This window comes from Apodemus sylvaticus, chromosome 6 (genome assembly GCF_947179515.1).
Source record: "Apodemus sylvaticus chromosome 6, mApoSyl1.1, whole genome shotgun sequence".
Classification (NCBI taxonomy): domain Eukaryota; kingdom Metazoa; phylum Chordata; class Mammalia; order Rodentia; family Muridae; genus Apodemus; species Apodemus sylvaticus.
This window is the reverse complement of record NC_067477.1, coordinates 19628493-19656428: the sequence shown is the minus strand read 5'-3', so window position 1 is coordinate 19656428 and position 27936 is coordinate 19628493. Positions and strand designations below refer to the sequence as shown.

General features: G+C 40.5%; 1 protein-coding gene across 2 annotated transcripts in view; it reads left to right on the top strand.

Moving 5' to 3' along the window:
* The window catches only part of Unc79 (unc-79 homolog, NALCN channel complex subunit), a 188028-nt gene that overhangs the window by 9372 nt on the left and 150720 nt on the right, over positions 1 to 27936 (top strand). For both annotated transcript variants that reach the window (XM_052185185.1, XM_052185184.1), the window contains exons 2-4: positions 98 to 190; positions 9790 to 9845; positions 10514 to 10643. In XM_052185185.1, the coding sequence (XP_052041145.1) occupies positions 98 to 190; positions 9790 to 9845; positions 10514 to 10643 (279 nt within the window). The remainder of the gene's footprint in view (positions 1 to 97; positions 191 to 9789; positions 9846 to 10513; positions 10644 to 27936) is intronic.

Here is a 27936-nt window from a genome sequence, read left to right as displayed (position 1 = left end):
TTTCTCAGGAAGCTCTTTCAAGGATCTTTGTAAGGGAACAAGTATGAACTCATATCTAGAAACTGATTTGCATCTAATCGGAGAATTTTGGTTTCAGTGGGTTCCTCCAGGAGAGAAGGCGTTCCGGCCCATGTTAACCTCTCTGCATCCTCCATGCTAATGATTGCAATGCAGTACACCTCTAACCCAGGTAAGTGACCAGCTTCTACACTATCACAAGGCGACACTCAACAAACTTCTGCTTCTCCGTTCACGTGCGAGCTTCTCCAGGCAGAACGGACAAGAGATGTGTTAAACACAGACTTCTGAGTTAAAATCAATTTGTCTGTTGCCAGTAGCGATGATTTGGTTTGCTAGGGAACATTTTAGAGTGTCTGAGGATTAAGTTTCAGATGACTGGAAAGTAATGTCTATATAGATAACACTAAGGCTGGTGTGCTGCTTTCTGCCTATGTGCTTAGCACTTGGGAAGTTGAGGCAGGACAATTGTTCTTAGTTGCAGACCAGTCTGGCCTATTTAGTGAGATCTGGTTTTACACACACACACACACACACACACTACATGTATTGATTCATATGCATATATATACATGTGTATTGTATATATTTACTGTACTTTAACCACTAATGATAACCAATTATTTGGGGATATTTGCTTTGCTAATGCCACAGAAATATTTCTAAATATAAATCTTTTACCAAGTTTCAGGTTTTTCATGGAAGAAATTAATGAAAAGGGATAGAAAAAAAGCAATACTCTTCTAATTGTAGGAGAGAAAACAGTGGTTTCCTGTGGCCTTCTCCTTCACTATCCTAAAAGTTGTATTTGAGTTGAGTGGCAGAGGGGTGATACCCCTTCTGCTTCTGCATCTCAGATCACCTGTGGTATTGGCTGGACTTGCCCATCGTGTTGGGGTTTGCCAGGGTGACAGCAAATGAATCTGGAGGAACTGACCTCCAAGGCAGTTAGGTCACCACTGAAGTGCTGTGTAAGCTGTGAACTCTGGTTTTATTTTCATTTAATGTTTGTTTAGGAAATGACAACATTTTATGACCTAGTGTTTAGTCTATTTAAGTAGCATAATAATTGAGTTTTTGATTTTAAAACTTTGAAAGTAATATTTTTTATTGATTTGCTGAGAATTTCATACAATGTGTTTTGTTCATATTCACTATATAGTTCAGTCCTAGTGTCACCCTGTGTATAGTTTTGGTTGTTGTCTTGTTGTTAGATGGAGCCTATATTGCCCAGGCTGACCTCCTGGGTTAAGACAGCTTTCTGTCTTCAGCCTCCTAAGTCACTGGAATCAAGGCAGACGCTGGCTTCTAGCCTCTGTTTTAATTCACTTGTGCTCCCATAAAAAGGCTTTAAAACAACGAATACTTAAAGTTCTGGAAGCCAGGAACTTGAAGACCAAGGTCCTAGCAGACTCATTGTCTGGTGAAGGCTTAATTCCCTGGTGCGTAGGGGGCCATGTTCCTCTCACAAAGGAAGGAGGAAACGGTTCTCTGGAGCTGCCGTTATATAGACACTGTCACATTTGTTGGGGTGCAGTCCTCATGACCTCAATGGCTCCTAAAGACCCTGCCTCCTAATATTATTACATTGGGGTCTAGGATCTAACATGGGTGTTTGAGAACACGGATATTTGATTTCCCAGTATTCTACCTCCATCTCCCTAATTTCACATCCTTTCACACCTGAAACACATTAATTCCATCTTGGCAATCCTGCAAGCCTTAATTCATCCTATTATCAGCTCAAAAACCCGAGGTCCAACGGTTCGTATAAATACCATCCAGATCCATGACTGTCGGATTTGAGGCGTGATTCATCCCAGAATGCTCTGCTCTTCTATATGTCATGTATTTCCAAAACACAACTGTGAGGGCTGGGGCTGCAGCTCCACGGCAGAGCACTTGCTTCTCATAGGCCAGCTGAGGGTTAAGTCCCTAAACAGAAGCAGACAGACGTGTAAACAATAAAGTACACAGGTGGGTCAGCCAGCGAGGAGATAGCCCCGCCCCAAAGGCAGAAGGGTCAAGTTCAAAACTCAGCATCAAACCTTAGCCCTGTACATCTTCTTCAACTTGATACTGTTCCTTCTAGACGCTCTGTGGAGGCAGTCCTATTTTCTCCGTTGTTGCTGGATAAGGGTTTGGTTCCAAGGCTTTTGTAGTGACCCTGACACTATAGCACTAGGCAGCCTGGCCTCCATTGGTCCGCTGGGAGTTACCTTAGTGGGGGCTTCCTGTGGTGGCTGCCCTCACATCTACCTCCACTTCATCTTACAGTCTGGGGTCTGGTGCCCATGGCTTTTTAGGGTACCCTTTCAACTTTAAGTGGGTCTATCCATGTGCCCACAGCTTTGTTGAATGCAGTGCAAGCTACTCTGGGGCCCAAAGACCTGCAATCCGATGGGTAAAGAATAAGGCATCAGAGTGCAGGAACGAGGTAAAGGCTGTAATGGGAGGCCCTCTACTTTCTTGTGGGCCCCTAGAAGCCATTCTGTCCTTGGCTCCTTGTTCTCCAGGCCTGTGATGGGAGGAAGCCTGTGATGACTTCTAAGTTGCCTTTGGGGGTGTTGGACTACAGTGCCTGGCTTTTCTGGTGAAGGATGATTGATGTGTTTCCTAGCTCCCAGTGGTCCCTCCTGAAGAGTTTGCAGACTTTCACCTAGTTTCTTCTTTGATGAGCAATTCTGATTGAAATAATTTCTTTCCCCTGGAATTTTACTATAAACACTCAGAAAACAATAGCAAAAACAAAAATAAAAACACAAACCAGGTCACTGAGCATTTGCAGAAGGATTTCCTCAGCCAGTTTCATCTCGCCCATAGTCTCTCCCTTCTGTAGAACACCAAGAGGTCAACGTAATTTGACCATGTTCTCTGTCACTTTATGACAAGGGTGGCCTTTTCTCCAGTTGGCCATTGCATGTTCCTGTTTCTGCCTGACACCTCCTCAGAATCGCCTCTACTGTTCACTTGCTTGTGTGTGTGTGTGTGTGTGTGTGTGTGTGTGTTTTAAACCAACATCCAGTCTAGCCTGCTTCCAGAACTGTGAAGCTTTGCTCTTCTCTTCCTAAGACCTCACCTAGTTGTCTTTAATAGTCATTCAGGGTGACAGCAACTTTTTCAGAATGTACCTCAGAACGCTCCCTACAATTACCTAATGCTAAAGCAGCTTCCACATTTTTACTATTTGTTCCAATAGCACCCCAAGTCTTAGCACTAGTTCCCTGCTTCAGTATATTTTGAGGTTATATTAGTCCTTTGTTTCGTTGCCGTGGCAAAATACCCAACAAGGAACTCAAGGGAGTCGGGGAGTTGTTTTGACTTGCCGTTTAAGGCATGCACACCACACTGGCAGGGAAGCCATGTGCAGGACTGTGAGGCATGTTGTATCCACAGTCAGGAAGGGCGAGAGGTGGATGCTGGGGTTTCTGTTGTCATCCCTGAAGTGGCTCCTCCCACATTTTCCCTCCCTCAGCTGAATCTCTGGTAGCATCCCTAGAGACAGACAGCAGTTTGTCTTCTAGGTAATGCTAAATCACATTCATGAGCTATCCAGATTAGCTCTGACAGGGATCCTTTAACAGGCACCGTAATGTGAGTGGCTTATGTGATTAAACGCTTATTTCTCATGGTTTCAGAGTGTAGGGAATTTATTTTGAGGTTGTTGATAGATCTGAGTGTCTGGTAGGGGCCCATTCCCTGGTTCATTAGCAGATTTGTTCTGTCCTTGCGTAGAAGAAAGCTCATGAGGATTCTTTGGAGTCTTTAAAGAAAGGAACGATAAAGGGCTGGAGAGATGGCTTAGCAGTTAAGAGTCCATTGTGCTCTTCCAGAGGACCCAAGTTCAGTTCCCAGCACATATTGCACAGCTCACAATTGTCTGTAACTTCAGCTCCAGGGTATCCAGCACCTTCTTCTTGCCTCTGTAAGAACATTATGTGTATATTAAATACGCATAATTTAATAATGATAATACTATCACTGCTAATAAAATATCAAAAAACAAGGTCACTAAACCTACTCATGGGGCCTCTGACTTCACAACCAAAGGACACCCTAAAGCCCAACCTCCTAATGATGTCACTCTGGGGAGTAGAATTTAATATGTGGATTGTGAGAGATATATTCTGTCTACAACATATACATCATGTATAACATCTCTGGGACAATTATGTGAATTTAATTAAAATGTTTACTTTAGGGCAAGCTTAATCTTACACTGCTTACCTTAAAAGGCCATCAAAATATGACTCATATTTATTGTATTTTATATTCTGAAAGGATGCATCTTTTAGACACTAGTGAGTTAAAGTGTTATCAGGAAGAGTGGACCCTGCTATTGGGCAGCAATAGGGCAGAGTGGACATTTTGAGGTTACATGAATGTGGATTGGTTTCTGGACCTGGGTCCAGGGACTTCATTCCAAGGAAGAACCAATGTCTGAATGGCAGGGAAAAAGTAAGAGTTTATTCATTGGCAAAATAATGAAGAGGGGAGCCTGTACTCACAAATCAGTTTCTTTACCATGAGGAGTGGGGTTCCATATACAGGACAATGGTGGCATAAAAGAAGAATGTTTTTATCTTCTCTGTTATGAGGCAGACCCTTCCAGAACCTTCTTCGAAACTGCTTTGCTTTGCCTTTCCTTTCCTTTCCTTTCCTTTCCTTTCCTTTCTTTCCTTTCTTTCCTTTCCTTTCCCTTTCTTTTCTTTTCTCTTCATGGTCTGGTGGTTCCAGTCATGGGGACTGGTAGATGTCTTTAACTTTGATGGGAGAAAAGAGAGACCAGGCAAATCCAGGGAAAGTTAAATAACCCTGTATTGTATTTCTGGACACAAGTGTCGCCAGTGGTCAACATATTCATTCATAGACTCTCACCTGAAGACCCAGGTGGGAGGGATGGACACAGCATGGAGACGGAAGCCATGCCTCTTTACCTCTCCCAGACATCAACAGGCACAGAAGAAGAGTTAGGGTTTTAGACAAATTGGCTTTCAAGACTTGGAACAATAATTCAGGTGACTGTTACTGTAACCCAGACAAAGAAGTATCATTCTCAGGGGGAAACATGCCAGAAGCAGCCTTCTTAGCTGCCTAGCTTCTAAGTGAGTGATGTTTAAGTGAACCACAGGCTCTGGAAGCTACCAGGTTTGCTTTGATTTTACCCCAGTATCACCATTGAAGAGATTTGTGGGGACTGATTTGGCCCTAACAAACCATTTAATACATGATCTGACTCTGAGTGCTTCAGAGGACAGTTTTCTGAGCTCCTTTGCAAAAGACACATTGTTGCAGCCCTGAACAAGTTTACAGCCTCATGGCTGAGTTTTCTCACAGTGAAATAGGACGATTCTTCTTGCTATTTATTAACATGTTGTTAAGATCAACAAGTTAAAAACATGAGTGCACATGCTTGCTTGGCCTTGGTGTTCTGACCGGGATGGTGTAAGTGCTGGGTAGATAACAGGAACTGCTATAATGTAGTATTTTCCTCCTGGACTTGAATTGATAGAAAACTGCTGTGATCATACAGAAACACCTCTTTCATTTTCAAATCTGCTCACAGGATAATGTTTATAGCCAACGAACTATCCTGTGTTGGGGATTACATTTCTGACTCAAAACGAGTCTTGTGATATGGGAAACAGGTAAGAAGGGAGGGGACTTCCACCAGGGTCACTTTGGGGTCAACTGCATGCAGGTATGCTCAAACTTCTGATGGGGCAAGATGATCGTGCTGCCTTCTACAAAGCTCGCATTGTTGTATCATTCTCCAAAACAAAACAACCAATCAGTCATCCAAACAACCAACCAAACAAAAAATCCACCCAAAATTCCATAAAAACTGGTTTTGTAATGTTTTAAGTAAGTTTTTTTTTTAAAATCATTCTACTGTTTAAATTTTGGTGGAATGGGTAGTGAAGCAACAAGTGACCCCTTGGTTTTGCAGCCGATTGTTTATTTCAGATTAGACATCAGGGGCTGGAGACACCTCTCCAGTGTTCAGTGGTGAAGCGCACACGTTGCTCTGCCAGAGGTCTCTGGCTCCTAGCACTCACACCAGGACTCACATTGCCTATAACTCTAGCTCCTAAGGGGATCTTATACCTCTGGCCTCCACTGGTACTCGCACACATGTGTACATATCCACCCCACACATATGTATGAATAATTCATAATAAAATAAATCTTAAAGATGAAAAGGGCACTTCCTTAAGCAGCTGACTCCTGCGTGCAGGGCTTTCTGCCAGGGATTGTGGCAGCAGTGTGAGACCACTCGGACATGTAAGGCTCTGTATTTCTTTGGGAAGACGAAGTGTATTCCCATAAATCATCACCAATGTGGGGTATCCAGGCATGGTGGCATCTGCAGCCCCAACATTAGCAAAGCAGAGGATCCCTGTACATTTGAGGCCAGGTCAGCCAGGGGCCACAGAGTGAGACGTCTTTCACAAAACAGATAATAAACATAGAGCAAGCTGTGCAAAGCACCCATTAAATACTATAGGCCGTCAACTTATCAGGGGAGGACCCTGGGAATTGAAATAATCAGGAACAGCTTCATTGAGCAAAGAAACTGTGGATTAGGTTTTGCTCGATAGACTAAGTGGGGCATTTTGGAGGGGACACAGTTTGAACAGAGGTCCTCTCTAGGTCTGTTCACAGGACAGGCAGTGGAATGCTCTGAATGGGGTCTGTAATCTACACTGCAGAAGACCAGATGTTGTATAAGACCAAGTGCCCTGGGACACTTGCCCCTTCAATGTTGGCACAAGAATAGAGACTCCTCAGTGAAGCCACAAGAGGAGAGATTTAAAAAGTAGAGAGCAGCACCAAATGTGTATTAGTTTGGGTTCTCTAGAGTCACAGAATATATGGATAGTCTTTTTATATAGTTAGGGAATTTGTCGATGACTTACAGTTTATAGTCCAACTCCCCAACAATGGCCAGCAACAGCTGTGGATGGAAGTCCAAGGATCTAGCAGTTTCTCAGTCCCACGAGGCAAGCAGGCAAGGAAGAGTGAGAGTAAATCTTCCTTCTTCCAATGTCCTTATATATCTCCAGCAGAGGGTGTAGCCCAGATTAAAGGCTGTAGGTCTCCAACAGAGGGTGTGGCCCAGATTACAGGTGTGTGGGTCTCCAGCAGAGGATGTGGCCCAGATTAAAGGTGTGTGCCTTCATGCCTTTAATCCCAGATGATCTTGAACTCAGAGATCTCCTTGTCTTAATCTTCTGAAATTCATAGCCACTATGCTTCAAGATCTCTATGCCAAGATCCAGGTCAGAAACTTATATCTCTGAGCCTCCAGATTAGGATCATAGGTGAGCCTTCCAATTCTAGATTGTAGTTCATTCCAGATATAGTCAAGTTGACAACCAGGAATAGCCACTACAAAATGCTTCTGAAGAACCAGAAAAAATTCAGATGAAACATGTCTGCGGGATGCGAATGGCACAGAAGTCTGCAGTGCAGAGATTCCGTTTTGGGATGGACATGGAAAGTAACTCACGGAGAGAACCAAACACTAACCTGCCTAGTATGAATGTTGTTCTTTTGCAAGTGAATACAGGCAAATCAAAGAAGCACGCTGCTGTGTAGTTCTACCAGGTTCCCCGCAGAAGACTCCATTGTGAAAATATCACATGCTTTGAACACGAGAAATGGAGAAATCAAGTTGGTACCAGTATGACGTTTCTTCCATGGTTAGCTTTCATAGTACTAAAGGGTGCTATATGATAGGTTTCTAGGGTTAAAAAAAAATCGACAATTTTATCCAGCTATGAACCCTGTGAACTACCACAATGGGCAAGATAGGCCCATGTGTGTGATAGTGGCACAAATATGGAGGTAACCAACTGTTTTCAGATTGGATTTAAGATCCAAGACACAGGAGGAAATGCATGCCTGCAACTGTAAACTTGACTAATAATAAGGGGCTAGAGAGTTCCCAGGCCTCGGGCAGGAACCTACTGCTATTGTTTTGCTAAATGGACATGGTATCACGCTGCCCTCTGAATCATATTTTTATGCCTATTAATCAGAACAGCTCTTAGACATCAGAGAAAATGTTTTCCTTGGGATGAACTGTGGGTAATGTTGACACTCACAATTGGTCAAAGTGCAGAGTACAGGTGTGGAGTGCTCAGCCACACACGGGACATCTATATGCTCCTCCCTCCTGAGGCTCAGGGACCATCGTGGAAGACAGGCCAAATTGGGCTGATTTCCCTGTTGCTGCAATTAATAAACCTAGAAGTGGAATTATATTGTTATTGTCTGTAAGCATAATTTGTTGTAGTTCTCAGGAGTTTATATTTAGGCAGAATCATGTTATGGCTAAAAGGACAAGAGAGCGTGTGAGAGCTGTAGGTCAGGGAAGGCTGGGCTGAACTGTCTTCTGGATGTGACGGGCCTACTACACTCAACAACTCACGGAAGATCAAGCCAGTTGTGCTGGAGAGGTGGCTCAGTAGTTAAGGCACTTGCTGCTCTACAGAGGATCTCAGCACCCAAGTGGTGGCTCAGAATTGCCACCAGTTTCAGAGACTCTGGAATTCTTTTCTGGCTTCTGTGACTACCTCGAACATACAGTGCACATGCATACATACATGCATAAATACATACATGCATGCAAGCACATACATATACATATATATGTCCAAACATACAAACACATAAAATACACAAATGTCTCTAAAAAGACAAGCCATTTAGCATTCAAACATGGGGAGAGAGAGGCTCACAAGGCCCCACCCATACCTGAGTAGCAATTGACCATTGTTGGCTTCTGTGGAGAGTCAGTTTGCTTTAAGGGTGTGGCTCCTGATGGATTGAGCATGACTTACTCAGTGGCCCCATACCCATGGGTATATGGACAGCAAAAATTGGACTTGAGGGACTATTATAAAAAAGGGGAGGGGTGGAAAGTCAGGAGTGGGTCTGGGAGGAGTTAGGGGGAGAAATAAGGGGAGAATGTGATCAGATTGCATTGTGGAAAATTCTCAAAGGATTAATAAAAATATTTCACTTAAAACAAACTGAGCCAGGCAGTGGTGGCGCACGCCTGTAATTTCAGCACTCTGGGAGGCAGAGGCAGGTGGATTTCTGAGTTCGAGGCCAGTCTGCTCTACAGACAGTTCCAGGACAGCCAGGGCTATACAGAGAAACCCTGTCTCGAAAAAAACCAAATAAAAAAAAAACCAAAAAACAAAAAACAAACAAACTGAAAACCAAAAACCAAATTCCCTATCACTGGGACTCAGTTCCAGTCAGCAACATCTGCCCGGAGCTTCTGAGATGGATTTTTTCTTTATGATGAGAGGGTAGGGTTATTGATCAAGTGGTAAAATTTCTGTGTTACTTAGTAGTTTTCAGCCTTGGGGTGGGGATAGGAAAATCGGCACCAGTTTCCTAATTTCACATGGCCTGGTGTTTGTGAAGTAACATGCGTGGATCGCTCAGCACAATATATGACAAAGAAGGAGTTCACTCAAAGATGATGAGCTTGCATATGACCTCATAGTAAGGCTTTTCCTTCTTAGCTGCATTGGTCCAAGTTTACATTATTCATATTTGCAAAGTACTTCTGAATGGCTTTGGAATAAAGCTTGGTAAAGCTAAGGGCTGGTATGATTTCTAAAAGTGTGATAAATACCTTCCAATTCAATGATTAAAGTGAAAATGGATGGTGAAGTGATTTAGTATATCTCCAAGGATGATTTTTCTGGCATTTACATTTCATTATAAATTATATTTTCTACCTTACAGTGTATCATTGTCAATTATTGGAATGTCTCATGAAGTATAAACAAGAGGTCTGGAAAGTAAGTTTTGGGTCAAGATCAACCCATATTTACTAACTGGATTTATATAAATGTTAACAATTACATATTATGACTGCTGCTTTGATCAAATTTATACTAGTCTTATAATTTTGATGTGATTAACATATACTTTATTTTTACTGGTAAAATTATCACTTAGAGTAGAAATCAAACTTCAAGAACAGAACTTCTTGACAGAATAATTGAATGTATCTTATTCACGGAATTAGGCAAATATTACAGTGCGTGACAGTATGATTTTAATGTAAAATTGCTTAAGAATTGTATTTTTTCAAATAGCAGACAAGAATTGTTAAGAAATGTTATTAGGAAAATATTTTTTAAGCATTGTTTGGTGTGTGGGCATACACTGTTGTAAAAATCTTTCTTTAATTTGAATCTCATTAGAGGATTAATGGACAGTGCACTTTTGAACCCTCCTTGGGGGCACCTTTTATAGGACAAATAAACACATGAATAAATGAAGAAAATGATATGCCAGCACAATTTAATCTGTAGAGTGCACCTGGATGATGGGATCCAGGGAAATGACCTGCCTTCTCCATTAGAATTCTCTATTAGGATTTCTACTGCTTTGGCTATATTGGTGAGTGATTGTTATTTCTATTTGAGGTTGCTGAGCCAATGCGTGTCCCTTCCTCCTGCAGGATCTTTTGTATGTGATTGCCTATGGGCCCTCACAGGTGAAGCCTCCTGCAGTACAGATGCTTTTCCACTACTGGCCCAACCTGAAGCCTCCCGGAGCAATAAGCGAGTACAGGGGCTTACAATACACAGGTAAGGGGAGCAGAGCTCTGTGGCGGCCCACGTTCTTCCGCGCCTCACCTTATCTTAGAAAAACCGTATTAGATGGTTTGGCACTGTCCTTTCGGACACTGGGTTTCAAAAGAAGCCAATAAGTCCATGCTATTAGGGGAGGTTGAGGTGGGAAGATCAGTTGAGCCCAGGAATTTGGGGAGCCATCTTAGGCAACATAGGAAGATCTCATCTCTTAAGATACTCAAGCGTGGTGCTGTGAACATATGGTAATCTGCAAGCATATGGTAATCCCAGCACTTGAGAGGTGGAGGCAGGAGGATCAGAAGTGCAAAGTCAGTCTTGACTACAAATCAGGTTTGAAGTCATCATGAACTAAAGGAGAACCCATTTCAAAACAAAACACAACCCAAAGAAAAATAAGAAAAAAAAAACAACAAAACCCCTTAATTATACTAATTAAGATGTTTATGACTTCATAGCAGATTGCCTATGCCCCTATCCAAAAGGCCCACGTCTTACCTACTACTAAAGTTAATTACTACCAAACCAGAAGTGATGGAAGCAAGGCTGGCTATTTACTATCACTTAGCAGAAGCCCCAGCTGCCTATTTCTGTCCTTGTGAGAGGCCTGGCTGTGTTTTCAGTGTCACCAGAACAGTCTCATCATGACAATGAAACAGTGACATTAAATGCAATGATACAGTTGGGCATAGTGGCCTACGCTTATGACCTTAGCACCCTGTAGGCTGACATTAAAGACTCTAGAATTCAAGGCCAGCCACAGAGTGGATTATAAGACAGCCTGAGCTATATGAAAACCTTAAAAAAAAAACATTAAAATAGTGACAGATATCTACCAAAAAACTCAAAAAAAAAAAAAAAGACAGACAGACAGACAGACTGGCTGGCACAAGGTTCTAGGTTGCTGCTTATATCACAAAGTATAAGAAAATCTCAGTGGCTAATGGATTTTCTGGTGTCCATGCACACCTCCCCTCAATGGTGTTATACATGTTTTACACTGCAGAAGGCAGATTCCAAGTGGTATAGCCTAGGATAAGAAGGGGCAGCAGCGGTTTATGCAGAAAAGGCAGACAGAATTCATTGAATTGTTTTTTATTATTTTTTCTATTATCAATAGTAGAGAATATTTCACTGTTGTGAGATGAATAATTTGAATGTAAATGCCAATGTGAAATGGCTGATATACTTGATGCCGACCCTTTTTTGTAGGGTCCCGGATAAGCTCTCCTGTGATGTTTGAATGGGTGATTAATACCAGTGATATCTATTTATACAATAACTATCTGATGAGGTAGCTATGTTTCAGGCATTGTAGTTTTGTTATTGACATAGGAACCAACACAAAAGCAGCCTTCATTAAATTGAATATAGCCTAGATACAGAAATTCAGTTTATTTGGCAAGTATTCATGGAGTATCTAGATATGGAAATTCATTTTATTCAACAAATATTTATGGGGTGTCTACTGCTAGCCAGGTGTTTCTCTGTGTTTCAGTGAGGAAATCAAAACACCTTATAGTCATTAGCTCCTTGGAGCTTTCAAGCTAATTGTGTGTGTGTGGGGGGGGGGGGGGGGAATCCAGAGATTGTTTTCTAGGGCTAAGTACTAAGGGAGAGCCAAAACAAATCTGTGGGAACCATGGGAGGGCTCCCAGCCCATCCTGGCCATTGGCAAGCTGGTGGCTGAGGCTGTAACAGGTTCATAGCTAGACATGGGAAGAGAAGAACCGTGAGTGCACAAAACGAGAGTTTGACATAGAAGAGACTTCAGGTAGAAGGGCTGGTGAGAAGGTTGCCACAGACAGCTCAGCCATGTTCAGAACTGGAAAATTATAAGTCAATTAGACAATGAAGTGAGGAGGCTGGCAGAAGGCTGGCAGAACCTCCGAAAGACTTGGGGCTGTTTTCTTACAACAGAGGGGTTTCCTCCTGTAGGCTCTGGTGAGACTCACTGACCAGAGCATCCCCAATCTCACCTGCTGACAGTCATTTCCATGCTAAGATCAGAGCCATCCTTTCTAGTTCTCTTGGACTCATGGAGAGATAGCTTCACTCACAGTTCATCCTTGTAGTCATGTGTTGCCTTCCCTGTTCACTGCTGAGACCCACGTGCTACTTGGTAGCCAGGTTCTAGCCTCGGTGATAAGCGGCTCTCTTAGAATTCCCACGCTAATAGACCATGAGGGAGACACAAAGTCATCACTGTGGTCTGTGTATTGCTGTGCATCTGGCAACAGCTGCCTATTGGATGTTGTTCTTGCAGTTGTGAATGTTGAGATTTCCCTGCTGGTACTGTCATCATTCTTGCTTTGACCAGGTAGCCATGCTGTTGAAGTGTAGCTTCTCTGACATTTCTAGGAGATACAATCTCACAGCTGATTTGGGGTTCCCTGGCTCTTTTACAAATGTTGAATCATTCTTCTGAGATGTTCCCTGATCATTAGGTGCAGGGATTAATTATATTACAGAGATGTCGGTTGAGGCAAGGCACTTCCCAATGGGTTGTTCTCTGCTTTGTGACCAGTTGTAGTTTTCTATGGTGTGACTATCTGTTGAAAGAAGTTTCTTCAATGAGATTTACCAAGCAAAGAGGTCCCTAAACTCACTTAATCTCTAATGAGTGCATGGTTTGTATGCAAAGCCAGAGATCTATGTCAGGCGCCTTCTGCTATCCCTCCTTACTTTATTGTCTGCAATAGGCATTTGCTCTGAGTCTGGATGCTCTTGTAGACTGGCTGGTCAGCAATGCTGTGCTGTCCTTCTGCCTCTACCTCTCCCGCATGCAGCCTTGCCTGACTTTTTACATGGAGGCTGGGGATCCAAACTCAGGTTCCTTTGCTTCTGCAGTAAGCACTTCACTGAATGGGCCACCCACCTCCCACACTGTTCCTCGCCTTTTATTATAAAAATTACCAACACAGGAGCTGTGAGTACTGGCTGCTCTTCTGGAGGTCTTGGTTTTAATTCCCACACCAGCTATGGTAGCTCAAAACCACATGTAATTCCAGTTCCAGAAGATCTGATGCTCTCTTCTGGCCTCAGTGGGCACCAGGCACCCATAGCAAGTAAAACATCCATGTAAAACACCCATACAAATAAAATGAAACAAAAGAGAAATTATACAGTGAGTTTCTCATTACAGCATACCAAATAGCAAATGAGTTAGTCTTTGTAGCAAAGTTGTTATTTAGTTTCCATTTAAGTACATTTCTAGACAGCACAGAGAGAATGGGAGGGGCCCTGGAAGGCTAAGCTTGATCTGGGGCATCAGACATAGCACACACCCAAGATAGTGGACTTTCAAGGTGAGTCTGTGAGAGGCTGGACCAGAGCTTTCTGTGGTGCTTTCCCATCATACGTTCTTTCTTCTCTTTAACTATTTTGATGTTCTATGTACACAATGAGAATCTTGTAAGACCTGTAAGGCTTTGCTGGTGCATTGGATACATGCAGAAAGCCCCAAGTAAGCCTGTGTGGGGTCCGTCCCAGTGTGCTTCAGCATGAGCTCTTCCTTCCAACAGCAGAGGGTCAGGTTTGCCTGAGTGTGTACTTTTATAAAAATTGAAGTGTCCCTTGTGTGTGTCTATGTGTGTGTGTGTGTGTGTGTGTGTGTATCTGTGTGCTAAGGATAACTGTTGTCTGTTTACACAGTCCATAAATTGCATGTGCCGCAATTTTCCTTTCTTCTCTACTATTACCAAATGTTTGGGTTGTTCTTAATTTTTGGTTGTTGAGATAGTGCTACTCTGAGCATTTTTGAAATGTCTTTGATATGAAACACACACACACACACACACATACACACACACACACACATATCTTTATCCCTACAGTGGACCAGTTGGGCTAAAGGGTATACATGTACTCAACTCTAATAAACAACTTCCCAGTTCAGTTTTGCTAACACACGCTCTTATTAGGATTGTATATTTATTTATTGTGGTAGCTGTTAAACATTATTTTATGTATCATACCATTATAGAGCAATAAACTATATTTCCTTTCTAATCTACAAGACTTTTATGGCTTCTTTTTAATCTGTGATTTAACATCAGCATCAGTCATATTAACTGTACAGAGGACTTTCAGCATGACATTGCTACACATGCTTACAATGGCAAGTCGCATTTTTATTTACCAACTTATTATTACAGTTTTATTCAGAAAGTTATTGTCTTAGTCAATGTTCTGTTGCTGTGAAGAGACACTATACCCATGGCAACTCTTATAAAGGATAACATTTAAGTGGGACTAGCTTACAGTTCTGACGTTTAATCCACTGTCATCTGGCAGAAAGCATGGCACCACACTGGCAGACATGCTAGACAGGGGCTGACAGTTCTATATCTGGATCCGCAGGTAGCAGGAGTGGAGAGAGAGAGAGAGAGAGAGAGAGAGAGAGAGAGAGAGAGAGAGAGAGAGAGAGAGAGAGAGAGAGAGAGAGAGAGAGAGAGAGAGGAGAGAGAGAGAGAGAGAGAGGAAAGAGAGAGAAAGAGAGAGAGAGAGAGAGAGAGAGAGAGAGAGAGAGAGAGAGAGAGAGAGAGAGAGAGAGAGAGAGAGAGAGAGAGATGGACTGGCTTAGGTTTTTTGGATTTTTCGAGACAGGGTTTCTCTGTATAGCCCTGGCTTTCCTGGAACTCACTCTGTAGACCAGCCTGGCCTTGAACTCAGAAATCTGCGTGCCTCTGCCTTCCAAGTGCTGGGATTAAAGGCGTGTGCCTGGCTGGCTTTAAAAATTCTGAAGCCCAGTCCCAATCAGCAAGGCCACACCTAGCCCAACAAGGCCACACCCACCCCAACAAGGCCACACCTACTCCAACAAGGCCACACCTACTCCAACAAGGTCACACTTCCTTATCCCTGTCAAGTACTGCTACCTCCTGATGACCAAGGATTCAAATATATGAATGTATGGGAGCAATTCCAATGCCAACCAGCACAGTTACTGTCTGTCCCTAGTGCTTGAAATGATTTCCCTTAGAAATTCCAATGATTCATCTTACAAAAGCTTGTAATAGAGCTGTAGTTGATTTTTTGTGAAGGATCCAGTTTCAGTCTTGTACATGTGGATATCTGCTTTCCCGAGCATCACTTGTTAAAGATGTCTCTTTTGTTTTTGTTAAGCAATGTATGCCTTTAGGTATCTTTTCCCACAATAAAACAGTTAATGGTGCTTGGGTTAAACTCTGTGTCTTCTGTTCTACCCCCACTGTTGCTATGGCAACGCTCTGCTGGTTTCGTTACTATGGATCTGGGGTGTAGCTTGAAGTCAGTATTGTGATGTCTCCAGTATTACTCTATTTGCTTAGCAATGCTTTTGGCTGTTTTCATAGGTTTTCGTGTTCCCATATGAATTTAGGATTGATTTTTCTAGATCTGGGAAGGGTCTCATTGGCGTTTGATGGAGATTGTATTGAGTTTTGTGTATGAGTATTTGATAATATGGCTGTTCACAGAGTATTCTCCTGATCTTTGAACATCGAGTGCTTTCTATTTTTCAAATGTCTAATATATCTTTCTTGATGTTTTATAGTTTTCTTTGTAGGGAACTGTCACGCCATTGATCAAGTTTATGCCTACGTGTTCTACTTTGGTTTTGAGGCCTCTGTGATAAGGATTGTTTAACTAGTCTCTTTTTCTAGGAATTTACTGTTGATGTAGAAAGCTACTAAAGTTTTTAAATGTTGATTTTTTTATGCCTTGAAACTTTAATGAAAGTATATTGAACAAATCTAAGATTACTTTTTGTATGTGTGGATTCTTTAGGGTCTTTTAAGAGGAGGTTATATCATTGTCAGATAGGTATAATTTAATTTCTCCGCTCCCTTTTGTGCCTTCTCTTTCTCCTGAAGAGAAGAGCCACTATCGCTCTGGCTCAGTTTTTAAACATTATCACAAGAGGGAAGATGGAGGGCAATTGATTCTAACTTTTGAGTTTAAATGAAATGTTTTCTGTTCTCCCCCTCTGTGATATGTTGGCCATATGTCTGCCAGGATGTCCTTAGTTCCACTGAGCTATGATCTTTCTATTCCCCTGTTCGGCATAGTTTTTAATCCCTAGGGAGTGCTGGCCCTTGTCAAAGATCGTTTTCTGAGATGATGGTCCCTTGTTGCTCAGGCTAAACCTGTGCTGTTCTAAGTTCCTGCACCGTTTGTTCTTTGACCTGTAGATAACTGATAAGGAGAAGCAGTAGCTTTCTTCTTCTGTGGTCAGATAACATATCTTGTACTATATAATATATTAATTTTTGTATGTACGTGTTTACATGTATGTGGTATGTACATGTGTAAATGCTCATGTGTGTTCATGTGTGCATACATATGTGGTGCATGTGAGTGTGGATGTAAGAGGTTGATATCATGCTTCTTCCTCAATAACTCTCCATGTTTTTGTTTTTGTTTTTTGTTTTTTTGAAACCTAGTCTCACTAGATAGCCCTGGCTTACCTGGAACTCATTATGTAGACCAGGCTGGCCTCAAATTCAGAGTCATCTACATGCCTCTGCCTCCCAAGTATGGGAATTAAAAGTATGTATGCTGTGCCTGGCTCTACCTTACTGTTTGAGCCAGGATCTTTCACTGAACTTGAAAACTCTGATTTGGCTCCACACTGACTGGCCAGGAATCCCCAGGTATCCTCCTGTCTCTCTGCCACCAACTCTGGAATAGCAGGCACACTTTGCTGCGTTTGGCTTTTTTATTTAAGTGCTGGGATCAAATTCAGACCACTCTTCTTGCATAGCAAACACTTTATTGACTGATCCAACTTCACAGTCCTACATTATTTATTTATTTAAAAAAACTTCCTTTAGGGCTGAACATATAAATATTTCTGTGTATTTAAAACAACATGTACAATAGTCTACATGAAATAAACCAGATTTATTACTTGTCTGGTTCAAACCTATATTGCCATTGCATTTTTAACTTAAATTATTATTTTATGTGTGTGAGTGTTTTGCTGGCATGTATATTTGTGTATCACATGTCTACGTGGTGCCCAAGAGGGCCAGAAGAAGGCATCAGATTCCCTAGTATTGGAGTTACAGACAGTTGTGTGCTGCCAGGTGTGCTCCGGGAGCCAAACTCCGGTCCTCTGCAAGAGCAGCCAGTGCTCTTAACCACTGAGCCACCTCTCCAGCCCTGTCACTACATGGTGTTCACCCTCTCCAGCATTTCTAAGAGGGAAGCCCTGAAGGTTTTTGTTGTTGTTGTTGCTGTTGTTTTTGTTTTTGTTTTTGTTTTTACTGTGATTGTGGATTTGTCTAATTCCTCCTTCTTCTGGTCTATTTACTTTTGATAGTTTGAGATGGTACTAGTAGGTATATGCACATTGCAAATTTAGAATTCAGTCTCTTCCAGGCAAATTGAAGTTCTTAGCATTTTTGAATGGATTTTTTTTTATCATTCATGATTCTTTCAACGTTATAATTTATGTTGTCATAAGCTAATGTAGCTGTGCAGGCTTTTGAAAGTGTTTGTGTACTATTAACTTTTTCCATCATTTTACTTTCAACCTTTTATATTCTTATATAAAGAGCTGGCCGGCTTTCTCTATCCATCCCCCGACTCCATCTTTCTAGTGCTGCTTTAGAGGCAGCCCATGCACACACCTGGCATTCAGAAGGATTGGGGGGGTTTGAACTCTGGTCTTCATGCTGTATGGCAGCTACTTAAGCCACTGAGCCATTTGAGTTTTGAAAATAATGCACTTTTTTTGTTTCCTTTAATGTTAATCTACTGGGGATAATTTTTATCTCTTTGTATTTATTTGAAAAATATCGTCTTACATTTGTTTGTTTGTTTGTTTGTTTAGATTTTTGAGAGAGGTTACTGTGCACACCCAACAGGCCTAGAGTGTAAGATCGTAAATGTATTTTCTCTATGTATACAGTTTAAAACTGGTATTCATTTTATTTATAAACCTTGAAAGTATGTTATGAGCTTTATTTTTGTTCCTGCTATTGCTATTTGGATGCACATTATTGATTATTGCTAATTTAGAGGTAAACAACCCTCATTTGTTTATTTATTTATTTACTTACTTCTTTACTTATTCATCCATTTGGCTCTGCCATATCCAGTTCTGTTATTTCTACTTGCCTTTCATGGCACTTCATAGGACTCCTCAGTCTGACAATTGACACCTTGTCAGTTTTAGAAAGTGCCAGGTTTATCTTCTGTTGGGTGTTGATATGGTACTTACTGAAGGTATCACCTGGGCTGCTGGATCAGTGTTAGCCAATGCATCATGCTCTTGTAGTCACCACAAATACAAACAACAAGCAAGCAAGCAAGCAACAACAACAACAAAAAAAAAAACTACAGAAAATAATGGCATGTTTCTTCAGGTCCAAACCCATCTCTTGTGCCTGTGATCAGTCCCTGACATGATTTTAATAGAATTGATGCGTTCATCTAATTCAGGTATATATGCAAATAAGATGGAAGAGTATTCACTTTTCCTGTCCAGCTTCACTCATCCACACAGTAGTACTGAGCTTAATCTACATCATTAACGACATTAATTCTTTTCATTCTCCAGATGTCCTATTTTATCAATAGTTGTGCTACTTTCAACGTTTTTGCAGATATGTGAAACTGCTGTGAACATCTTACACAGTTCAATGATTTGTGTAGTAGTTGACGACTGACCTTTTTTTAATTTAAAATGTATCATTGTTGCATGTGTATGTGCCTGATAAGTACATATAGGTTCATGGGCCATGGCTTGTGTGTAGAGCTCAGAGAACGTTATAGTCAGTTCTATCCTTTATGTGGATTCCGGGGCTCAAACTTAGATCTCCAGGCTGGCTTGGGGAGCACCTGTGTGTCTCTGCCTTGCATACAGACTCTCTGTGCCAGCTCTTCCCAAGCCTTGTACCCACTTACTGCCAGCTTCCTTCTCGGTTCCCTGATCTGAGACCCTCAGAGCAGAAGGTCTGGTGAACGGAAGCAGAAGAACAGACACTGCTGCATGCGCGTAACTGTAACTGCAGGGGTGTCTCGCCGGGGTGTTAGCTGTTGGGATTTGCATATATCGATCAGCTTCAGGACAGCTCATTTCCCGTTACTTAAAGCCCTTATCTTGAAATTTTATCGTAATGTTCATATAAACTGAAATAAATCAAAACCAGAGAAGACAGATAAAGGTTATGTTTTTATGACTTCATCTTTTAATACTTCCTGGAGCTGAATTTTATCTATTTCTCTCTCTCTTTTAAAAAGATTAGTAGAGGATGCTTAGACTGTGGATTTTAACGTTAGAATGATTTCTATTTATCTGTTATAAATGACCAGTTTCCTCTCAATTTTACAGTTGCTGAATTTTACAAAACCAACAGGTTTTGATATGCAGTATTTTTATTAATGATTTTTGTAACGTTTTTGTTGTTATGTGTATGTGTGGTAATCTTGCATGAATGTCTGTGCTCCACATCCATGCCTGGTGTTCATGGAAGCCAAAAGAGTGCATATCTCCTGCAACCAGAGTTACAGATGGTTGTAAGCTGTCTGATATAGGTGCTGGGAATTGAACCCAGGTCTTCTGGAAGGACAGCCTATATTCTTAGCTACTGAGGCATCTCTCTAGATTTCATGTGCTATATTTTTATTAATACACATTCAGATTATTTTAATTTTGTATTATTCGATTTTTCTTTGTGATGCGTATAGGAGTACTGTTTAATTTCTACATCTTTGAGTTATAGCTAGCTTTACTTTTTTTACCTTAATTTCATTGTGATTAGTACATGTTGATTTTTCTCATTTAACATTATTTAGTTGTGTCAGTTTGCTGTTTCTAAGGTGAAATCATTGTAGTGTTTAATATAATACCCTTTTTATTTGCATCTTTCAAAATTGTTCCTGCTATTTGGTATTTAATAGTCTTCTCATGGTTGGAGTGTGATTGTCTCTGTATTCACTTTGCTTGGGATCTGCTGAGCTTTTAGGGTCTGTGGTTTTATGCCTCTTGTTAGTATCACAAGAACTTGGATGCCGCCCTATCTAGATAGTCTTTCCTTTTCTCATCCAGAGACTCTAAAAGTATTTAATATTACCTCCAGGGATTTTTATAGGCTTTATTGTTTTGAAGGGGGGCACAGAGGGTGTTTGAGGACATGGCTCAATTGATAACGTGCTTGCTGCACAGGAATGAGGGTCCATTTGTTTACCAGTCCCAGCTCTCAGGTGACAAGCTGGGTGGAATGAGCTATGTGACCCCTGTGCTGAGGACGCAGTCACAGGAGCTCTCTGGGGGGAGGAGGAGGGAGTCAGCTCTAGCTCCAGTGAGGAACCCTGTCTCCAAGCATGAGGTGAAAAATGACTAAAGAAGAGACTAATGTTGACTTCTGTCATATGTGTATACACCCAGACACAGACACAAAGTCTCCCATAAAAGCATGAGAGCAACACACACACACACACACACACACACACACACACACACACACACACACACCAAGCAGTACTTTAGTTAGAACTGTCTTTTAGTTCATCAAGCCATTCTTTCTTCTTGCTGTGTCCAATGTTTTTGAAAGACCACCTACTGAATTACTGATTTGATGTGTTCTGTTTCTTTTAGTACTTCTACGTAGAATTTTCATTTCTCTGTTGGAGTTTTCATTTTAACAATCTGTCTATAGTTTAAAAATAAACCTAAAGTAATTATTTTAAAAATCCTTATTCTTAATTCCAAATGAGTCTAGGTATTCTTTTCATACCCCACCCCTGTTATGGGGTACAATTTCTATGTCTTTTGTATATTTCATAACATTTTTATTGTCTTCGTGTCTGGAACTTGACATCTCAGTCGAGGTTGACCCTGACCTCTTGGTCATTCTTTTGCCAGTTGCCAAGTCTTTGCATTACATGTGTGCCACTGAACTGAAAAGAAAAATCTTCAGAAATGGAATGTATTTTTTTGTTTCTTTCTTTGAGCTTGAGCATATTAAAAATGTCTTCCTATGGCTTTACATGAAAAAAATATTCTTCTCTGTGAAAGACATGTAAACATTTGTTCATTGTTTTCTGGCATTTAGAATCATGGAAGAAGAATTTTAGACCACTGTGATTTTGTCGGAGAAATCTTTTTATTTTTCATTTGTTTTTAAAGTTTTCATGAACATGTGAGATTTAATATTTTTGCCTTGATTTTCTTGATTGTAATGCGAAGCACTTTAAAATTTTACGTTTATTTATTAATTTTGTTTGTGTGTATATATGTACATGTGACTATACCAGAGTACACATGTGGCAGTCAGGGGACAGCTTGTGGGAATTGAGTTTCTCCTACCATGTGAATTCTAGGGCTCGAACTCCGGTCCTCCTGCTTGGTGGCAAGCCCCTTTACCCACTGAGCTATCTCACTGGCTTCCAACAAAGTGCTTTCAATGTACAAATTTGGATACTTTTCAAATTTTTTTCTCTAATGAAGTGCGAATTATTGCTTTTCTTCCAATTTTTTGGAATACCAAGGGTTATTAAGTCAAAATTTTTTCTTTTGTCATCTGTAGCAATATTACCACTAATTCACATATTTATTTCTTCTCTAGATTCTTAGCTTTTCAGTCTCGCTTACACTCATATAACTTACTACATATGCTAACCCAGGATCAGTTCTAATAGTATATAGTGGCTGCGCAACACAGTAATCCCACATTCAAAGGCAGTAGTAATACTTACATATAAACTAATCTGTGTTAATACATAGATACATAGTAATGCATAGTAACACATAGATACTTAGTAGTACACAGTAATACATAGATACATAGTAATATGTGGTAATAGATACATAGTAATAGATAGTAATATGTGGCAATACATAGAAACATAGTAATACATAGATACATAGTAATATGTGGTAATACATAGATTCATAGCAATACATAGACACACAGTAATACAGATATTTAGGAACACATAGATATTTAACAATACATAGCAACATAGTAGCACATAAATACATAGTAATGCATAGACACATAATAAGGGTCTTGTCTCAAACAGTTTCTTTCTAATTCTGCCTTTTTGTTTTTAGTTTGTGTACATTTTAATCATGCCTTACCCAAATCCATTTTTGTTCCATTCTGTTAGTCTCTCCTGAGGCTGAATTTCTATGAGTTTCGGCATCTGATTTGGAGAGGCTGTGTGTTCTGCTGCACACAGCTTTCACATTTTTTCTTAGAATCTGCTCTTCCATAGAGTAGATTATTTTCAGACATGTTTCTTCTCAGCCTTTTATATGTTTTCTTTCCTTTAATGCATGTTTTGCTTGATCTTTCATTTTTGTTCTTTTGATTTTTATTTCTGGTGTTCAGAATTGGACCCAGGTTTTCAAGGCCCCAATATCCATAACCTAAACAGGAGTTTTACATTTTCATATATTAAAATTGATTGGTATCTTCTTTTACTAAGATTATAGAGAAATTACCTTTTGTTCCCCATCTTCCCTAGTGTAGCATTAAGGATCAAATCCAGGGCCTTGTGTATGTCAGATAAAATTACTATCCAGGCCCATAACTCTCCGAATTTACCCCGAGTTAGGGATGTGGTCTCGCTAAGGCTGACCTGAACTCACTCTAATGCCTTGACTGGCCTTGAACTTCTCCTTCTGCCTCCTGAGGTCATCGAGATCACAGGTCTGCATCAAGAGACCCATCAAGACTTTCTCCTATACAACTAGAAGTTTGATGTTTTACACTATGATCCATTTAGAATGGACATTTGGTATAGAGTGAGAAGAGAAGGAAAAATTTCCCCCTAAAAAGGCCAAGTTATCCCAACTCAAGTCGTTGAAGAAAATTATCTTTTTCACATTGAATTGATTTTGGTTTTCTTCTTTGGAAGGCAATTAATTGTTCACATGGTTTTCAGGTCTATTTGTAGAACTGTGTATTTTGTCCTACATCTCTTCTAGTGCCATAACTACATCCTATTACTCCACTCTGTAGTATAGAGGACCTGAGTTTTAATCCCAAGCACTCATGTAAAACATCAGGCATGGTCATGCATGCCTGTGGTTTCAGTGTTAGGGAAGCAGATGGGGGTTGGGGTGCAGAGGATCTCTGAAGCTTGCCAACTGGCCAGTTTTGCTAAATTGGTGAGGTCCAGGATCAGGGAAGACCTTGTCTCAAAACATACAATGGAGACCATAAAAACTGAGGAAGACAAGTGATGTTGATCTCTCCCCATCATGCATGTGTACATGTGCTCGCATGCACACACACACTCATGCATGTACATGTGTAAACACACATGAAATATACACATAACTACACCCCACACAATAAAGTATATTTTAAAAATCATGTGATATTCGTTGCATCTTCATGGATCTTGTCCTTTCTATAAAATAATCTGCTTTGATTTTTGAATAAGAACTGGAATATTGACCCAAAACCACCAGGAGAGAGCTGGGCTCCCAGGAGTACAGACATGCCTGTGAGCACAGTAAGACCACCACTTCTTCCAAGGGACCTGCCCAGAGCCATCAGGACACAGGAACAGAGGAGCAGCCTGGGACAGAATCCTTCTGGTTTCTATCTGCACCAAATACTGTTTCCATACCCAAATACTGTTGGGAGAGAGCTGGTCGCCCAGGAGTACTGACACAGAGGCCTGTAGGAGAGACAAGCTACAGTCAGAGACAGCAAGACCAGCTAACACTAGAGATAACCAAATGGTGAAAGGCAAGGGCAAGAACATAAGCAACAGAAACCAAGGCTACTTGACATCATCAGAACCCAGTTCTCCCACCACAGTGATCACTGCATACCCCCAACACACCAGAAAAGCAAGACTCTTATTTAAAATCACATCTCATGATGATGATAGAGAACATTAAGAAGGACATAAATAACTAACTCCCTTAAAGAAATACAGGAGAACACAGGTAATCAGCTTGAAGCCCTTAAAGAGAAAACAAAAATCCCTGAAAGAATTGCAGGAAAACACAACCAAACAGGTGTTTTTTTCTAGGGTGTAGTTTCCCTCCTTGTGTTGGTGGTTTCCATCTCTTATCATTTGTAGGATTGTAGGAATTGAACAAAACCATCCAGTATCTAAAAGTGGAAATAGAAACAATAAAGAAATCACAACCTTGAAGATAGAAAGCCTAGGAAAGAGATTAGGAGTCATAGATGCAAGCATCACCAACAGAATACAAGAGATAGAAGAGAGAATCTCAGGTGCAGAAGATACCATAGAAAACATGGACACAACAGTCAAAGAAAATGCAAAATGCAAAAAGCTCCTAACCTAAATCATCCAGTAAGTCCAGGACACAATGAGAAGGATAATAGGTATAGAAGAGAGTGAAGATTCCCAACTTAAAGGCCAGTAAATATCTTCAGCAAAATTTTAGAAGAAAACTTCCCTAAAGAAAGAGATGCCCATAAACATACTAGAGGCCTACAGAACTCCAAGTAGATTGGACCAGAAAAGAAATCCCTCTGATCACATAATAGTTGAAACACCAAATCCACAAATCAAAGAAAGAATATTAAAAGCAGTAAGGGAAAAAGGTCAAGTAACATATGAAGGCAGCTCTATCGGAACTATACCAGACCTCTCATCAAAGACTATGAAAGCTAGAAGATCCTGGGCAGATCTCATACAGATCCTAAGAGAACACAAATGCCAGCCCAGGATACTATACCCAGCAAAACTCTCAATTACCATAGATGGAGGAACCAAGATATTCCATGACAAACCCAAATTTACACAACATCTTTCAACAAATCCAGCCTTACAAATAATAAGAGATGGAAAACACCAATACAAGGAGGGAAACTACACCCTGGAAAAAACAAGAAAGTAATCTTCTTTCAACAAACTCATAAGAAGATAGCCACACAAACATAAAAATAGTATAAAATTAAGAGGAAGCAACAATCACTATTCTTTAATATCTCTTAACATCAATGGACTCAATTCCCCAATAAAAAGACATGAATAACAGACTGGATACATAAACAGGACCCAAGACTTTGCTGCATACAGGAAATGCACCTCAGTGTCAAAGAAAGACACTACCTCAGCATAAAACAATTTTCCAAACAAATGGTCCCAAGAAACAAGGTGGAGTAGCCATTCTAATATCGAATAAAAGCAACTTTCAGCCAAAAGTTTTCAAAAAGGATAAGGAAGGACAATTCATACTCATCAAAGGAAAAATCTACCAAGAAGAACTTTCAATTCTGAACATCTATGCTCCAAATGCAAGGGCATCCACATTCATAAAAGAAACTGTACTAAAGCTCAAGGCACACATTATACCTCACACAATAATAGTGGGAGACTTCAATACCCCACTCTCATCAATGGACAGATCATGGAAATACAAACTAAACAGAGACACATTGAAACTAACATAAGTTATGGACCAAATGGATTCAACAGATATCTATAGAACATTTCATCCTAAAACAAAAGAATATACCTTCTCAGCACCTCATGGTACCTTCTCCAAAACTGACCATATACTCGTCACAAAACAGGTCTCAAAAGATACAAGAAGGTTGAAATAATCCCATTATCCTATCAGATCACTATGGACTAAGGGTGTTCTTTAATAGAAACAAAAACAACAGAAAGCCCACATACACCTGGAAGCTGAACAATGCTCTATTCAATGTTAACTTGGTCAAGGAAGAAATAAAGAAATTAAAGCCGTTTTAGAATTTAATGAAAATGAAGGAAAGACACCCAAACTTATGGGACACAATGAAAGCAGTGCTAAGAGGAAAATTCAGCTCTGAGTGCCTCCAAAAAGAAATTGGAGAGAGCATACACTAGCAGCTTGACAGCACACCTGAAAGCTCTAGAACAAAAAGAAGCAAATACACCCAAGAGGAGTAGACACAGGAAATAATCAAACTCGGGCTGAAATCAACCAGGTAGAAACAAAGAGAGCCATACAAAGAATCAACAAAACCAGGAGCTGGTTCTTTGAGAAAATCAACAAGATAGATAAACCCTTAGCCAGACTAACCAAAGGGCACAGAGACAGTATCCCAATTAACAAAATCAGAAATGAAAAGGGAGATATAACAACAGAAGCTGAGTAAATTAAAAACATCATCAGATCCTACTACAAAACATATATTCAACAAAATTGGAAAATCCGGATGAAATGGATAATTTTCTAGACAGATAGCAGATACTAAAGTTAAATAAGGATCAGATAAATCATCCAAACTTTCCCATAACTCCTAAAGAAACAGAAGTAGTCATTAAAAGTCTCCCAACCAAAAAAATCAACCAACCAACCAACCAACAACAACAACAACAAAAAAAAAAAAAAACAAAAAAAACAGAACCACATGGTTTTAGTGCAGAATTCTATCAGACCTTCAAGGAAGACCTAATACCAATACTCTTCAAACTATTCCACAGATTAGAAACAGAAGGAACACTACCCAATTCATTCTCTGAGGCACAGTTAAGGTGAGTATTCGCCCTTAGGAATGGAATGGTTTCGGTTTCTTTCTAATCAGGAACTTTTCACAATTTCCTTTCATAGAGGACTTCATAAAAGATATTTTCTACGTCTATCATGTTTAATGTTCCAAATAGATTTTAAAAACTAAAAAAAAAAAAAAAAAAAGAACTCGAATATTTCACTGAATAAACAGGCTAATTTGAAAATATTGATGTTTTTCAACACTGAGTCTTTTAATCTACAGATATATAACATTTCCCACTTGTTTTGGTATTTACATTTTTTTCTTTCAGCAATGTTCCCCCATCTTTTGTGTATAGCAGTCACAATTGTTTGTTAAAAATTACTTGTAGTATTGTATAGCCTGGATTGTTACGGTAAATTGTGCTAAAACTTAATCTTCTATTTGTTTGTTGCTAATGAGTACAAACAACTTCATTTTGAAGTGAACTTTATACCTGAAACTTTGACAAGGTTCCGTGCTAGTTTTCCTGTCTTACATGTGAGTTTCTTAAGATTTCGTTTCCTAAAAACTATTATGTGCTCTGAAAACAAAGATACCCCCCCCCACCTTCCAGTGTCTTTGGGTGTGGTGTGCCTGCGTGTATGTATGCCCACATATGTGGGGGTGCATGTGGGTACTCCTTAGTTCAGAGGCCCCAGGTTCGCCTCAGTCTTCCTTGGTTTTTCCTCCCCATTATTCGCTGAGGCAGGGGCTCTAAGTCAAACCCAGAGCTCACAGATAAGGCTAACCTTACTAGGCAGCTTTTCCTAGGGCTCCCCTTATCTCCACTGCCAAGCCAGGAGTTACAGCCCCCCCCCCAACCTGCACCCCTGCTT